The 16,322-nt window shown below is 41.3% G+C and overlaps 1 protein-coding gene across 1 annotated transcript in view; it reads right to left on the bottom strand.

Annotated features, from left to right (window-relative positions):
- Nucleotides 1-16,322, bottom strand: part of LOC146331409 (calmodulin-binding transcription activator 1-like) — a 76,920-nt gene that overhangs the window by 59,139 nt on the left and 1,459 nt on the right. The window contains exons 2-3 of the mRNA XM_084730672.1: nucleotides 14,560-14,655; nucleotides 5,917-6,020 (exon numbers count right to left, since the gene is read on the bottom strand). Coding sequence (XP_084586798.1) covers nucleotides 5,917-6,020; nucleotides 14,560-14,655 — 200 coding nt within the window. The remainder of the gene's footprint in view (nucleotides 1-5,916; nucleotides 6,021-14,559; nucleotides 14,656-16,322) is intronic.

Here is a 16,322-nt window from a genome sequence, read left to right as displayed (position 1 = left end):
TATCTAACAAATGCATGAGCGGCACACCCATTCCTTTTTAAAAATGGAACTTTTAGCAAGTTTCCAAAGGCGTGTGTATTACTTTTGTCTTTGTTCTGACACAGCAGACAAAATGGAGAGTGTCAGCCTCTCCTGGCCCCATGCCAGTGTGAGCTGGACATTAGTGATTCACACATCAAATTCATAAAACAAGGGCATTGTTTGCCATGGTATAAATGGAACATAGAGGCCTGGTCGTCTGCTAACTCTATCGCTATAATGGATCCATAGTATTTTCCACTGGTACCTTTAATTCATCCCTTCTGTGTAAGCTCTTTTCCAGAAACTTGTCCTGCCTCATGTTTTATCTACGGGGGAAAAAATGGCACATATCTCCATGATGAAGAAATGTAGGAATACAATGCATGCATATTTAATTCAATGTATCTATTTAATGGCTCACAAATAACAATAATGGCATGAATAATAAATTAAACATGCACACTCAGACACACACTCAGACACCCTCACAGACGCAGAGCTTTGTTTGGGGTAGAAATTTGGAGCTGAGACGCCACAGCATGCACAGGTGAGTGTGTGAGTGGGTGCTGAAATTTTTACCTGAGATTTAGAGCTTTTGTCCTTCACCAACCGTCTTTTTTTGGGGGGGGGGGTCTGTTGTACACGTTCAGCATCACAAGCAGACATACTGACTGTGTCACGTCTCTCTTATCACCTGTGACGTACTGAACAATCACTAACGGCGTTTGTGTCACACATGCATCGATCATACCATTAGCAGGAATACACACATACACACAATCCGTTGCCATAGCAACACCCACCCTTGATGCTCAACCACACACACACACACACACACAGAGGAGGCAGATGGGGCAGTAATCTAAAATGTATATGCTGCTTTCTGATCTGCCTCTCATTCAAGCAATCATGTTAGTGTCATGTGGCGGCACAGCCAGACACAAGCGTGTGTGAACTGTCAACTAGCTGTCTTAACACCATACAGCTACCAATATATCGCTGCATGACAAGAACAGCTCCACAATAAAACACTGCATGTTTTATATCATATTATATTTCATATCATTAATACCAAAATAATGCAACCCATCCTTAACGCTTGGCTTTTTTGCAGCCATATAGTTGAGCGACATGTGGAGCCGACTCACAGAGGCATTGTGGCACAGACGGCTGTCGTCTGTGTGATGTACTGAAGACTGCACCAACCCGTTTGACAGTTGCATCATTTGAATCATAGTGGGGGGGTTGCTCTGAAGTTAGAAGCCTTTAAAATGCATGTTAGATCATGCAATAACATAGTGTGCATGTGCATGATTCATTGTTTTAATTGAAGCTTTTGAAAGGGGAATTTTACAAAGTATTCAACTCAGTCTAGCTTTTTAAAATATGAGTCGTATGTCAAGGGTCCCCCACAAGAGTAATCATATCTTTTCATGAGCTGGAGTCCCAGGATCAGACTCTAAAGTTTGTCTTTGTCTACATGAGGAAAAGTTTTGATAGCCTCCTTATTTTAGCGCTCCACAGAATTTGCTGAAACCAAACAACAAGTCTTTCCCGATGGGTGGATAAAACAGGCTCCACTGTCAGTCTGTCCACCTGAGTGTGGTTTGTTATCTAAAACTAGTCTATAGTCTATTACCATGGACAGATACACATACACCCCCAATCTATTATTGAACAAAAGGCTCACGCCTCCACTCAGCCCTTCAGGGAGGAATCCATCCCTCCATCCCAGAATAATTTCACACATCAGTAGATACACAAAAGAGAGAGAGAGAGAGAGGAAGAGAGGGAAGGAGGAGAGGAAAGGACAGAGAGGAGGAGGAGTGCATTGGGTAAAAATGTATGGGGTCACAGCTCAGCGCTCATGGGAGGCCAAGGTGTCGGGGGGAGCCATGCGTGACAAAACAGAGATCAGAGGATCATATGCAATTGCACACACACGTGCAAGAAAACAAGCGCGCGCACACACAGATAGCCACACACACACTTGCACACACATACACATGCCAAGAAAGAGGTGAGAATAAGGACATATCAGATGAAGACTCGTAAAGATTGGTTCTGAATTAATCACAGGCGTCCTCTTCCAAACACAGAGTGGTAATCTCTTTATCTATCACACTGTCTTCTTATTCACAAATACACATACACACATGCACATACACTAAGGATAATCCTAATTCTACATGCAGACATGCATAAAGAGCATGCATAAACCCAGCAACAGTGAGGATGAGGAAACATAAAACCAATTCTTGATTTCCTTAAAATGTAAGCTATGGAAGTGAAGAATACTATGGACACACAAAAAGTACATACGCAGACATGCACACCCAAACACAGACACACACACAAATGTCTACACACCGAATAATTACTGGGCGTTGTGGACGCACATTTGTCGATAACACATCACCACACTTCATGAGCAACTTCTAGACTAGAACGGTATTATATTTTAACACAAATAAACACACACACATTGAGGAGATGTGACTAAATAAATATTGTAAACTGAAGGCTTTAAATTTGACAGCTAACTTGCAACTGATTGGTCTGGAAATCCCACAAATAAAATTGTGTTAGGGCCTGGTCACACATACATGAATTAAGTGGAGTGACCATAAATTGTGTTGATGCCTTTGTGAACTTTGAGAGGGCAACCAACAGCAAAGATTTATGCAGGTGATGGCCACTGCCCTGCATTAACGTATATGTGAACAGGCCTTTACACTACAATCTGTGGTGGATGTCCAAACCAAATATGAAACAACTATGACATCACCCATTAGAAGCCTTGAGTTTGGCATTATGGGGTTTGCCATTTTGTTTTTTTGTAACCAGAACATGCACAGCACCGATAAAAGTGTGGCACTGGTGGGTGACGAACTGCAATTTAGGTGGTGTTTTAGTCTTCCTGGTCGCGATCTTTCTCCTATTACAACTAAACTGGCCACTAAAATATGTTTCTGAAAACATTTAAGGCAAGAAATGCAATGTTGTAACACAATACTGATCCATATCTGATCAACATTGCTTAGTTTGACAATTTGATCTGGGTTTTGTGAGCCCTGTTTGCTGGACACTGACTTGTCAATCATACAGTAGCCCATAAAGCATTTATTGTCTGTTTTTGTCTAAATGGGACCAAATTTATAAAATAAACATCATGCTATATAGAATGCTGCAGGGATGATGTATTATTGTAGGCTAACCTAGAAGTTAGCATTGCTCTGATTCCGTCGACAAAAGGCAAATGGAATTTTTCCATTGGATTTTGCATTAGTGCAGAAAATAAGCTCTATGCCAAACTGATGGTACTTACACATTTTGTTAAGCAAACTAATCCTCAGAAATGAGTACCACTTAATGTCCGCGACAACCTCTATAGTCTCATTTAACCACTTGTTAGCAACCACCTTTTTTAAGACACTTAAAAACTTCAAAATTCACGAGTGGGTGATTCACTGACACATTTTATGTTGTAGAACAAAACATGAACATCTCTTAAAGCACTCTATAGGAGAAAACTTGAAACTAGTGATTGAGATCATAAACTCATCAACTGTTTACTGAGGTCATAAATCAAGTGAAGGTCATTTTATTATAAGATTACAATGGAACTTATTTTTGCCATCAGTGGAGTTGCTCTGTGCTGGACTTTAGAAAGAACAGGTTTAAGGAACTTTTGTATTTGTTTCACTTAACAAACCTGGAGGCTCCATCCACTATTTGATATACAGTCTGTGGTATAAGACCCTACACGTGTATGGAATTGTATTACCAATGATGATTTCAATTTTCCATATGCTGCTGATGAAAACTATTATACTTCTTGCCATGTCTGCAATACAGACAGATAAAAATCAACAAACACAGAAAAAAAAATCAATTCTTTTGTTGCAGCAGCTCCCGCAATAATCTGGAGCTGTACACATCCCCTAACAGACACACTTACACATGTAGGCAGAAACACATACACAGACTGAAATACATACATGCACTAGACGCACAGTGTGCATACACACAGCTCTCCCCTATGAAAGCACCAAGTGAGAGGAGCAGCAGACACAATGGAGTGTTTAAGTATGCAGGAAACTTTATGCCTGGGTGGAAGAGGAGCTTTGAAGGAAACCGCTGAGGGACACCCAACCTCCCCCTGAACTGAGCCTGTACCTCCTCATCAGAGAGAGAGAGAGAGAGAGAGACCCATGGAAAGAGAGAAAGAGACGAGGGGGGGGGGGGGGTGAATGAAAGATAGAGATAGGGAGGACTAGATGGTGAGTTGGATGGGAGACTGATGAAGAGAAAGAGGGAGACAGGGCAGGAGAGGGAGCAGCAACAAGGTGCTTTGGTCTAGTCCCCGCACCTTGTGCACAATTGCTCTTGGTTAGACAGATGTGTAGAAGTCCCTAACCAGCAGCAGTCACGTTGTTCTGAACCGTACATGCACACACACACACACACACACACACACACACACACACACACACACACACACACACACACACACACACACTCATGTGAGCACACTGTTCAGTAGGTGCCGTGCTTAACTCCCAGTATGACCTTCATTGAGATGGATTGCATGAAAAATGTAATGACTTTCCTGAGAGAAAAACCACAGGCCAAATCAGCTTTGCATTGCATAATAATGCTGGACTTGGTAATCAATAACACAAACACACAAACACACATCCATAATGGAGTGCACAGCCTGCACATGGAGAAAATGTCTCAGCAGAGGCCAACCACATCACAATGGATGGAGCAAACCACCAGTGGAGAGCTGTGCAATGCATAAACAAGGAGCTATTGACGATAAATGCCTGCATCCATTTCCACCCATCAAACACTTCCCTAAGCTAACAGCTTAAGTCTGGAACAACATGCACCTCTGAAAAGCTTTTCACACCCCACATGTTTAGCTCAGGGTTATCTTTGGCCCTGAGTAAAGACTTGTCCCAACCTAATTTGGCCTGATTTTACATTGTATCACTTAGCCAGCAGCACAATTTAAGTTATCTATTGTTCATGCTGCAAATATGATGCTAATTTTGGCCCAGAGCAGGGAAAACTCTGCCCTATATTAATGAGTGGTAGTCATGAGTTTGTGGGAAACCTTCAACAGTAGATAAACTAAAAGTTCTACAATGTGGCTACTGTTTAAGTGAAGTGCAAAAAGCCCTTAAGTTACTTTAACTTAACCTGCTTTTATGATCAAATCCTCTGGGTGCATGATTACTGCTTTTGTTGTTTATTATAACACACAGACAGCTTTTCATTTTGCCTCTATTTTTTGTTTCGGAGGACAACATTACACAATGTAACTAGAGCATCATTTTCACACATAACACAAAACAGAAAAAAGCGCCTATGAGCAGAAATGTGCCACGCATTTAACAGCTTTCTATGGTTGCATAGCAACAATGTGAGGTTCAGATAACAATCTTTATCCAACTGACCATAGGGTTTTTGAACCCAGTAACAATCAGCAGTGGAAACATTCAATCTGTAGCCTCATTTCTTGTTTCATAGCCTCTAAGCCCTGTATAGTTTCAGACCCTGGAGCCCATGATTCCTACGCCTTAACCCAGAGTTGTTTGGATTACAAAGCGCAAAAGGGAGCAACACACCAAATGGAATGTACAGTCTGTGGGATTTTTCAGCTGTGAGCTCAGGTTGCTGTTCCTTTTTTATTTCTTGGTGTCACAGTTTTAAGGGTCCCATAATGAAAAGCTGCCATTGTGTTTGTTTACCTCCTCTTCATCTCTCAATGTGACATTAGCTTAAGATGAGTCACCGGCAAAAAAAAATAAATAAATAAATAAAAAACATTGAGTTTGTCTCACTGTCACGGATATTTCCCTCTTGAGTGTGTCTCATTCTCACCTCGTTGGTGTTCCAGCGATGGCGCTCCTTGGGCAGAGAGGAACATTTGGGTAGACACTCTAGCAGCTTCTTAGGAAGGTAGATCTTCAACTGGCCCAGCTCATCTGGAGCACGAGGGGAGGAGGGGGAGGAGGAGAGGGGGTGAAGATAAAGGAAGATAAATGAGGGATGAGTAGGAAGAGGAGAGAAATTTCTCATCAGACACAGACAGATTGTGAGAGGAGAATACCAAAATGCAGCCTCTCTGGGATCTGGGTGAATAAAATCATAACAAACTTTTATTGTGGAGTATTTTTAATGGCTTGATGTGGCCTTGTGCAAGTGAATTTGCACAAAGATTTGTTCAGGCTTTTGAAGGACATAAGCTTTAATTAATTTTGTTAAAAGAAAATCTGGTCAATTCAGAGCTTTATGTGTGAAAAATTGGGATTTTCTGATTCATTAAAAATACAGCTGAGATTTTTTGGCATAGAAGTGCGAACAGATGACAGGCAGATACTTTGTATGGCCCAATAAGTATGTTATTCCAACTCAATGGAACAGGACAAAGCCAGCAAACTGCACACCAACTATGTTTAACATTTCCACATCATCTTTATGTGTATAAGTGTGTCTTATTATATCTTATTCACTCATGGGTGATTCACAGTGATGTTGACAAGTAATATTGATAATATGGTCACTGAAGATGCATGGCACAAATAATAGTTCAGTATGCAGAGTGCAGAGGGAGTGGCAGCACACTTATTTTTGGACCGCAGGTGGAGGTGTACAGCGCATCTGGGGCCCACCCGGAAGCAGATTTGGATTAAGAAGAAGCCATTATCATACATTATCAGTGCATTTGGGGTTGGTAACAATCAGGGGCAATCACATGGGCCTCTCTTATCCCCTTTAAAAGCAATGCTCTCCCAACAGTGTTATACAGACAGTTTGGTAATGGAGCAGAGACTCCAGACTAGCTCCTCCTGAGAGGCAACTAATATTCTTGTACGGGAGCTGGAGAGGCACAAGTGCAAATACACAGCAGCCCAAATGTTGCTATGGGCAGATGTTTAGTTTGAAGTTTAAATTATGTTTTAGACATACTGAAAGTCCAGGGAGCAGCATGTTTTCTGTGCGTAATGATGCACTATTTATTTTAGAGGGACAATGATCCACATACTAACCACAGGTGAGGTGATGTAAGCTGGTAAAAATCAATTATTAACCTTTATCTCTTTGGCATTCTTGCTTTAAAGAATAAAGGGGATGTTCTACTTTTTCTTATTATTGAGAAATCCCAGAAAAGGCCAAAATTGTCAATAAATTGATCCCACTTACAAGTATTACCTGTGTAGGCAAAGTCTGCACAAGTGGAAAGTACCTACTTACATTTGCTCAAATACGGCACAATTCTGAGGTACTTGTACCACAAGTACATTTAAGTACATTTCCATTTTCTGTTACAGCTGCAGTTACTAGTTACTTTGCATATTCGGATGAATAATAAAATTTATAATTAGCAAATATTATGATGTAATGTTATACATTAAAAAGAAAATTAAACTGATCCCCAGGGGGGAATTCCTAAGCTACCCAGCAGATAAAGTTAAACTCAGCTTCACCTTTACCTTTACCAGCTTCAGCATTAAAGTCATGTAAGCACTGATGCATAAATAATTCTAATCCAATAATATAATATATAGCATTCTGAAATAGGCCATTCTGCATAATGAGTACTTTGACTTTAATATTAAGTATATTTCAATGCCAACTACTTAGGTATAAATTTGGACCTATGTCTTTTACTTGGAATTAAAGGGATAGTTCACCCCACAATCAAAAATACATATTCCTCCCCTGGCATGTATTGCTACTCATTCAGATCTAGATTTTCTTGGTGTGAACAATTGAATTTTATAATTGAAAGAAGACAGACATTTCTACAGAAGATATCTTAAAAACTCAGCAACTCACACCAAAATTATCTAGATGGATATATAGCACTACAGGCCAGGGGAAAATATGTGTTTTTGATTTGGGAGTGAACTAGCCCTTTAAGTATTGGTACAGAATTGTTTTTCATGTCAGTGAGCCACACCACACACTGTGTGACTTACGTCTTTATTACAATGAACATGGGTAGCAATTTATTTTCAGTCAATCCTGGATACACTGTCCTGCTGCCAAAAAGAGCACCAAATCCATTGCTGAAAATAGTCTCCAATAAATACATTACTTACTCTTGTTTAGGCAACATTTGCTAAAAAGTACAGTACCAAACTGTTTTAGGAAACATTTAGCATTTTTAAAAACGTAACCACATATCTGTGACCTGTGTTTAAAGATTTAAGCCTTTAAGCCAGGGAAGTATTTAAAGGACCAGTGTGTAGGATTTAGTGGAATATAGCAGTGATGTTGAGATCATCTGCAAATATCCAGATATAAAAAATAGCATATCATTGTGGTTTTATCTAAATAACCTGATGACATTCTGGGCCACATCCAGTGCAAATCCGTTGCACTGGTGGCGCAGGTGGATTCGCTATCTTATACTGGTGCAGTTGTCATTTTTGCAAGTGTAAGTTCATTACCAAATGAACTTGCACCTGGTTTGTGCAGCCATGAGCAGGAGGTCTAAAAATGAAGGCAAAACAAAGGCATGGCCAGGTGCATTTGCTATCCTGTGCTCGGCCCATTGGAGTAAAAAGCACTTGTGCCTTAGACTCGTTAAAACCTGCTCAAAGCACAAAGTCTGTCTGCACAAGGTGGCACCCAGCGCGTTTGGCTAAAGCACACAGCCAGGTGATGAGAGCCGACTTTCGGATTGGTTTATTGCATGCTCGGCCTAAACTTGTCTGTGAATTAATCATGGTACTTGGGTGCAGCTGATAGGTGTATCCTGCTATGCGCTGCTGGCGCAAGGGGTGGGAGAGGACAAGATACCCCAGTGCCCCTGGTGCAAGACAGCAAAAGTGGATTTGGACACACCTCGAATAGATTAAATCCATTGCGCCTACTTCTACTTCTACTTGTGATTTAGATCAGAGTAAGATAGGGCACTCTAAGTTCACAGGTGTTCGTGTTATTTATTAAAGTATAACATTTTTGTTAGTAGACTAATTAGCCCATTCATTGGTTATCTTGTTAAGCAGAGAGACACTTAGTATTTTTATAAAGTTTTGACTCGGGCTGGGAATTTAGAAGAGCCAAACTCACTGAAAAAAAACGTTATTCAATAACAAGCTACAAGTTAATAACAAGTTGTGTTTACAGATGTGCATTGTTTGTACTGGACTGTACTTTTGTGCATATTGCTTCTTTTACAACTGTAAAAAAAAATAAAATAAAGAAGAAATTTAATTAATTGAAATGCTTAACTTTACAGGTCAGACATAAGAAATGTAAACATCTGGCCCCTTGACACATCACAGTTTTTTTTCAAATCGTGCCTTCGTTAAAAAACAATTGAATAGGTCTGGTGTAGGAAAACCCTAAAGTGGCCATGAAACTCACAAAAAAACAAGAAAAGCCCTATCTAGAGCCAGTGTTTGGTTTGTCCATTTCACTGTCATAGAAGTGGATCTGCTCCTGGTGGTAACTGTAAATGACTCATTCTAAGGCAACAAAAACATGACTCTTATCTTCAAGTGATTATATACTAAAACACTTTTTATATTCCATTCCTGCCCTATTCTGCCAATAGATCCCTATAAATCTTACACACTTGGACCTTTGAATATTAAGAGACGCACAAATACATGTTTTGGTATTTTCGTGGGATTTGTTACCAGCCTTATCCTTTTTCAGTGTAATCTTATGTGACTACTGGTGAAAAACATCTTAACAAGCAAGAAAATCGGATACAATAAGGGGTTTGTTTAGTTTTGGAGAGAACTGTGAAAGTGTACACCACTGGATTACTAGTGAAACTGCCCCTGTAACTCCTCTCCTCCCACTGCTGTGCGTGGAGAACCACTAAAATACTCAATAGGTGCAGGTGAGGAAAAAAGTTCCACTGCGCCTCAGGAAAATACCACTTCACCAGCGCATAACGTCCACACAAAGATAGAGCCCCTGGTGTATGCATGTATGTGTGTGTGTCTGTTTGTGAGTGTGCCCAACGGGTGTGCCGCTCAGAAGTCAAAGAGAGCAAGCACTCAAAGGTTATTGATAAGCATTTGAGTAGAGGGCGTCCATTCATGACTCCCCTGGGAAGATAGGAATTATACTCTACCTGAGGGCAGACGACAGAGTGAGAGAAAAAGAGAGATAGGTGGGGTGGGAGGGTCAGAGCAGGAGACAGAGACACACAGGAAGACAATGAGCCAGAGAGAGACAGTTAATGAAAAAAAAACTTACGGAGACAGAGAGAAGATTCAGAAAGTAAGAAATTTGCAAGGACACGAGATGGAACAAGGTAACACAAAGAGACCCAAAGAGAGGAATGTACTATAATCCTAAGCCTATACATTCGTAGAAATAATGGTTCCTAAAGGGTTTTTCCTGAAGGTCTGGGATGCTACCCAGAACCACTTGCTTCAAAAGAACCCTTTTTTGAAGAAAGGGTTAATCAAGGGTTATTTTTGTGAGACTAAAGGTTCCGTTAAGAACCATTTTCATCCAAAAAATTCTAATTTAAACGAAAGAGTTCTTCAAGGATTGCTGAAATCCTCCTTTCGTAAAGTGTTAATCTAGAATAGTTCTAGATGAGAAAGGGTCTAACATCAGAAAGGTTCCTGGGTGAAACCATTACACCATAGAAGGGTTTTCTGTAGAAACTCTCATAGGGGGTTCTGTGTAGAACCTTTCACATATGGTTCTATGTATAACCCTTTATGTAGGGGTCTAGATAGAGTTATCTAAAATGGTTCCAAGTGGAATCGTTAAAAGGTTCTACAGGAACCAAAAAGGGTTCATCTATGGGGGCAAGCCGAATAACCTGTTATGGTTCTAGTTCGCAGCATTATTTCTAAGAGGGCAACAGGACACGAGTGGGGTCTATGTGCTCATGTAAGTATGTAGGTGTCTGAGCATGTGTGTGTGAGTGTGTGTCAGTGGGAAATGTGTTCAGGCACGTATGCTCCCCCCTAATCAATTATGCATTTATTAATAGAAGGCCTGAGAAGACAAAATTTCAAACAGCTGAACGGTGCAGCAGCTTAGTTAAACAGCTGAATGGTGCAGCTTAGTTAAAGCCTAATTTCTTTTTTAGCAGCACTCCAGCCTCTCTGCTATGAATGCCAATCAGCGTTTAAACCCCACCCCTCCTGGCTATAACCCCCTCCCCTCCCCCTGCTGTTCTGAAGAATTCTCATCAGAGCCTCGCCTTTGAAATGTACCAGAACCACCACATCAAACAAGCCCATTGCACATGTGTAGGCACACAAACACCCGCGCACACACACACACGCACTCACACACATGCAAACAGACACGCACGCATACACACACAGTGCCTGCCGATCAAAGAACACACACATCACAGTATTTGTCCCAGAGTGGCGTTTTTTATCAGTGACCTTGGTACCGAAATCCCTTTCAAAGCACACCTTCATGGACACGACCGTCATCTTAACCCATCCTCACTCTCCCCGCTGACGAGGAATGGAAGACCAACTTTGCAGATTTGTTGAATGCTGATGAGCTTTTTACACCCCAAAGGGTTGTATCTTGTATTTCTAACCATCCCGAACCAGAGAATGCGTCCCTGTTTTTAAAAAATTCAGCTTGGGTACTGTCGCAATCGTCTTTTCCATCTGTTCCAAATGGCTCTCAGTGGAGCTGTACTGTGGTGTGACATGGGGCAAAAACTTCTCTTTTGTTTCCGGCTACCCAGGAAAATGAACCATCTTGGGACATGGGGAAAAAAATCACATCTAAATATGGAAATTTAGCACTGCTCACATTCATATTTGTATTTGAAACAATAAAAATTTAAATACCTGCATTGCTTCATGTGCATCCCTCAGCAGTAAGACACAAATTCATAGATCATTCACTCACTTGCTAATCTAGTAAAGTCCAAAAAGAGTGACAAAGCCTGCATGCTAATGCGGAACCACTGGCTCATTAAGTCATATGGAGGTATACGTGCTAAAAAGTGAAAATGTTCAACCAAAGTGAAACATTGCCTCGGTAGCCTATCAAATGCCATAATTTAGACTGGAATCACACAGAAGAGCGGCCTCCGACTGATGAATATTTTACCTCATAAAACTGTCATCTCCATATTTAACACAGAAACAAGCCAATGCCCTTGTGAGATGGCTGTCAGTTAATTATAAAACTCTCCTCAGTAAAGAGAGAGAAAAATGCTCCAAATGCAACTCTTAACTCTCCCCCTACTGATATTAGGAGGCGTCGGGGGAAATTTTCACATTTTCCCCCCTTTTCGGGATGAAATTAATGTGACAGAAAGAAAGGCTCATTGCACAGCAGCTAGATAGAGGAATGGTAGAGAGGGAGGGAGGGCAGGAGGGAGAGGAGCCAGGGCAGGGAGGAGAGGAAGAAAGGGGGGAGCATAGCATGGGATGAGCGAGAGTGCAGGAAGAGGGAGGGAGAGGAGGCAAGAGAAAGATGGAGAGTAGGGGGTGGGGGGTGGGGGTGATAGAGAGAGATGGGCGTGCATGCTAATTTTATCATTCTGCTGATAAACTTTTCCTCCAGTAATCCTCCAGCTGGGACGTGAGAACAGATAGGAGACAGGGATAGGCTCGGGAAGTCTCAGCTCATATTAAACAGCCATCCCAAACAGAACTCTCTGTTCTATTCTATTCTATTCTACTCTATTGTTTTTTCAGATTCTCTCTTAATGCTTTATTTGCTATTTTGCGACAGTCTCATTTCCTCTCATCACTCTTAACAAAATAAGAGGGCCTGGTGCAGGTAGAAGGCCATCTGCTCCTTTTGAAATGAAAAAAGCTGGTTGGGGGTGGATGGGGGTGTTTTTGACATACCTTCCCCCACTATACCCATCACCCAGGCCTACACCACCACCTCACTAAGCAGCATGTATGCCTACACTCTTAAAAATACAGAGGATAACTAGAAGCATAAAAGTTCTTCTGCTTGTCCAATTCGAATTCCAGTTCCTGGTAAAACATTTTATATAGTTTCCCCTTAGAACTCTTTTTTTCAAGGTTCTACCTATTACTAGACATAAAAGGCTATACCTAGAACCATCAGTGAGAAGTTTCACCCAGATCCCTTGTGAGAGGTTCTAAAGGAAAACTATTCTATGGTGTAAAGGTTCCCCAAAACCCTCTTGGGTGTCCTATCCAGAATCATTTCACCGTCTAACACAAACCCATCTTCTACTGAGAACCCTTTCATATTCAAAGGGTTTAACTAAAGCCTATTCAGGGAGTTCTACAGACAACCCTTTTATAATCCCAGGGTTTTCCAGGAACCCACATAGAGGGTTCTAATACAAATACTTTTATATTACAGTAGAAAGAACATTTGACAAGACAGTTGTTCAAGGATTTTAAAAAAATGTTGAATAATGTTTTCTTTCAAGAAGCATTCTTAATGTAACCTTTGGTCTTACAAAGAACCCTAAACTAAGCTTTCTTTCAAAAAATGTTCTTCAGAAACAACTGGTTCTGAGTGGAGCCTCAGACCTTCAGGAAGAACCCTTTTATATTCCAAGGATTTTATCTAGAACTCACCCAGGATCTTCGACCAGGAACCATCTCATATTTCAAGAATTTTATCCAAATCCCAAAAGTTGGTTCTACTGAGAACCCTTTTATAATCCAAGGGTTTCGTCTAGAACCCACAAAGGGGAATGTGTTGAGAACCTATTTATATTATGGTACAAAGAACCATTGACAATTCCTTGAAGAACTCTTTCTAATAAAAGGGATTCTTCAGAAGCAAACGGTTCTGGGTAAAACCTCATACCCTCAAGAAGAACCCTCTTGGAAACCTAGGAGTGTACTCCTCCTCCTCACATCTGTTTATTTTACACCAATTTGTCCCCCTAACATCACAAGCATAAGAGGAAGGGGCATGCATCTGCATCATGTGCCCTAAAATCAATACCCAATCAAAGCAATCATTGCCTTTTATAGTCCCTCTAACACACCACGGCAATCACACACATGCCTGGGACAAGCTCACACGCATACACGACCATTCAGCAACCCCAGATTACACACTCCATCTCACTTCTAGTTTAACCAGGCCCATTGAGGATTATAGATACATAATGCCATGTGTACAGATTAGGTGTGACAATAAACTACTGATAGCCAAAGTAAGCTCTGCCTTCTCTATGGTTATGTGCAGCAGACTGCATGTGTGTGTGTGTGTGTGTGTGTGTGTGTGTGTGTGTGTGTGTGTGTGTGTGTGTGTGTGTGTGTGTGTGTGCCCACTAATACTGTACTGGTATGCATGAATAAACATGATGTGTAACAGAGCTGAATTGGAATGACGTCTCAGCAGAGAGTGTTTGTTTAGTGTGTGAGTACACGTGCGCGTGTGTCTAAGTGTGATCTGTTACAGAGCAGATGAGAAGGAGACCTCGGTTCCCGCATCACATCATTCTGCCAGAAGGCTTTTATACTTGCTCCCAGAGTCACCCTGTGTGCTACAGACAAATGTGTGCACGCGCACGCACAAACAGTGTGAAGAGAGTGTTTGTGTGTCTCTTACTGTTGGCGTCGGTGTCGTCACTCTTGGGAGGGGTGTGTCCTGTGTATCCAACAGCAATCCTGACCATTCGCTCTGGATTTCTTATCTTCTTCAGTCCTACAAAGGGAGAAAAAGAGCGCGGGAGAGACAAAGACATATTTAGGAGACGCTCCAGACTTTGGTTTCCTTGGCAGTCGCACACCTCACCTCATTCTTCCTTCCTCTAAAGCCCAGAAACAAAACTCCAAGTGATATGCATGTGGGCTGATCCATTTTCTGATCCACTAACTTGCATCCATTGTGTCCCCTGATCGATTGGCCACAGTAGATACACTGCCTCCATGTGTGTGACTAACTTGTACCCAGCTTTAGTTTCTCTTCTCTCTCATCATTTCTCTGTTTCCCTGACCACTGTTGCTATGATACAAAGTAGACCAACCAGCGCAGAGGGAGATGGTCTTCCTTGCTATTTGGTGGATGTTGTTCTCATGCCCACTAGTGTACTCTGCTGATCAGCACCATGCACATCTGTCAGGGACTGGAGAGAGTGGACAGCTGTCTCCCACCTCCATTGCCCCTGCGATTCATTTGGCTTTCATTCAGCTCGGCTGAGGCTCGTAAATTATTACATCCTCTCTACACCTAACACTGAGAGGGGGCAACTGGCAAAAAAACCCATATTCTGTGAATGCGTGAGTCTGTTTGTGTGTGTGTGTCTGTAGGTGCAGTACAGTAGAGCAGGGAGATGGTTTTATATTTATGTGGTACAGTGCCTGCTGATCAGCCCATGGGCCATCTGTCCCATCTACAGTTCTTGTCTTTTCACGCAACGGGACTCTCAACCCACGGCCTTTCCTCTGCCTCTGGCTACACTCTGCATGCTCGCCTGCACACTTGTATACATGTGTGTCTGTCTTTCAGTGCTGTATGCTTGAAAATGTGGTTCACAAATGTGTGACACTACTTGTATGGTTTTAAAAATTACGTGTCAGGGAAATCTTGCTCAGCATTGCTCTCTAGTGGAGAGAGGTTTAAAGACTCCTTCTGTCATTTTCAGTAACACTCTGCTGAGGAGTTGATCAGAAGAATCAAAGGTCCTGTGTGTGGGAATTAGAGGGATGTATTGACAGAATATGGCAGGAATGTAATATAATATTCAGAAGGATGTTTTCATTAGTGTATAATCACCTGAAAATAAGAATTGTTGTTTTAGATGCATAAAGGTGAGGTGAGGTGTTTGTAATCTGCAATTTCACTGCTAGATGACACTAAATACTAGGGCTGCAGCTAACAAAAAATGTCATTGTTGATTAATCAATGAACTGTTTTACTGATTAATTGATCAGTTGTTTAGCATAACATTTCAGAAAATGGTGAAATATGTTGATGAGTGTTTCCAAAAGCCCATGGTGATGTCCTCAAATGTCTTGTTTTGTCCACAGCCCAAAGACATTCAGTTTACTGTCATAGAAGAGTAAAGAAACCAGCAAATGTTCACATTTTGAGAAACTACAAATCAGAGAAATTACTGTCTTTACTCAAACAATTTATTTCTTATGAAAAATGCTGCCAATGAATTAAACAGATGATACCTGACTGATTAATCATTGCGGCTCTCAAATCAATTAAGAAATGACAATGAAATGCCATTTTAGCTTTTCAAGGACCAGTGTGTTGGATTTAGCGGCCTCTAGCTACGAGCTTGCAGACTGCTAACATCTCATCTCACTCTCACATTCCAAAGGTAAACCAGAACCTACAGGGGCCACAAAACTCATGCAAAA

This window comes from Lutjanus erythropterus, chromosome 2, assembly GCF_056507025.1.
Source record: "Lutjanus erythropterus isolate fLutEry1 chromosome 2, fLutEry1.hap2, whole genome shotgun sequence".
Lineage (NCBI taxonomy): Eukaryota > Metazoa > Chordata > Actinopteri > Lutjaniformes > Lutjanidae > Lutjanus > Lutjanus erythropterus.
This window is presented reverse-complemented; position numbering and strand designations above follow the sequence as displayed.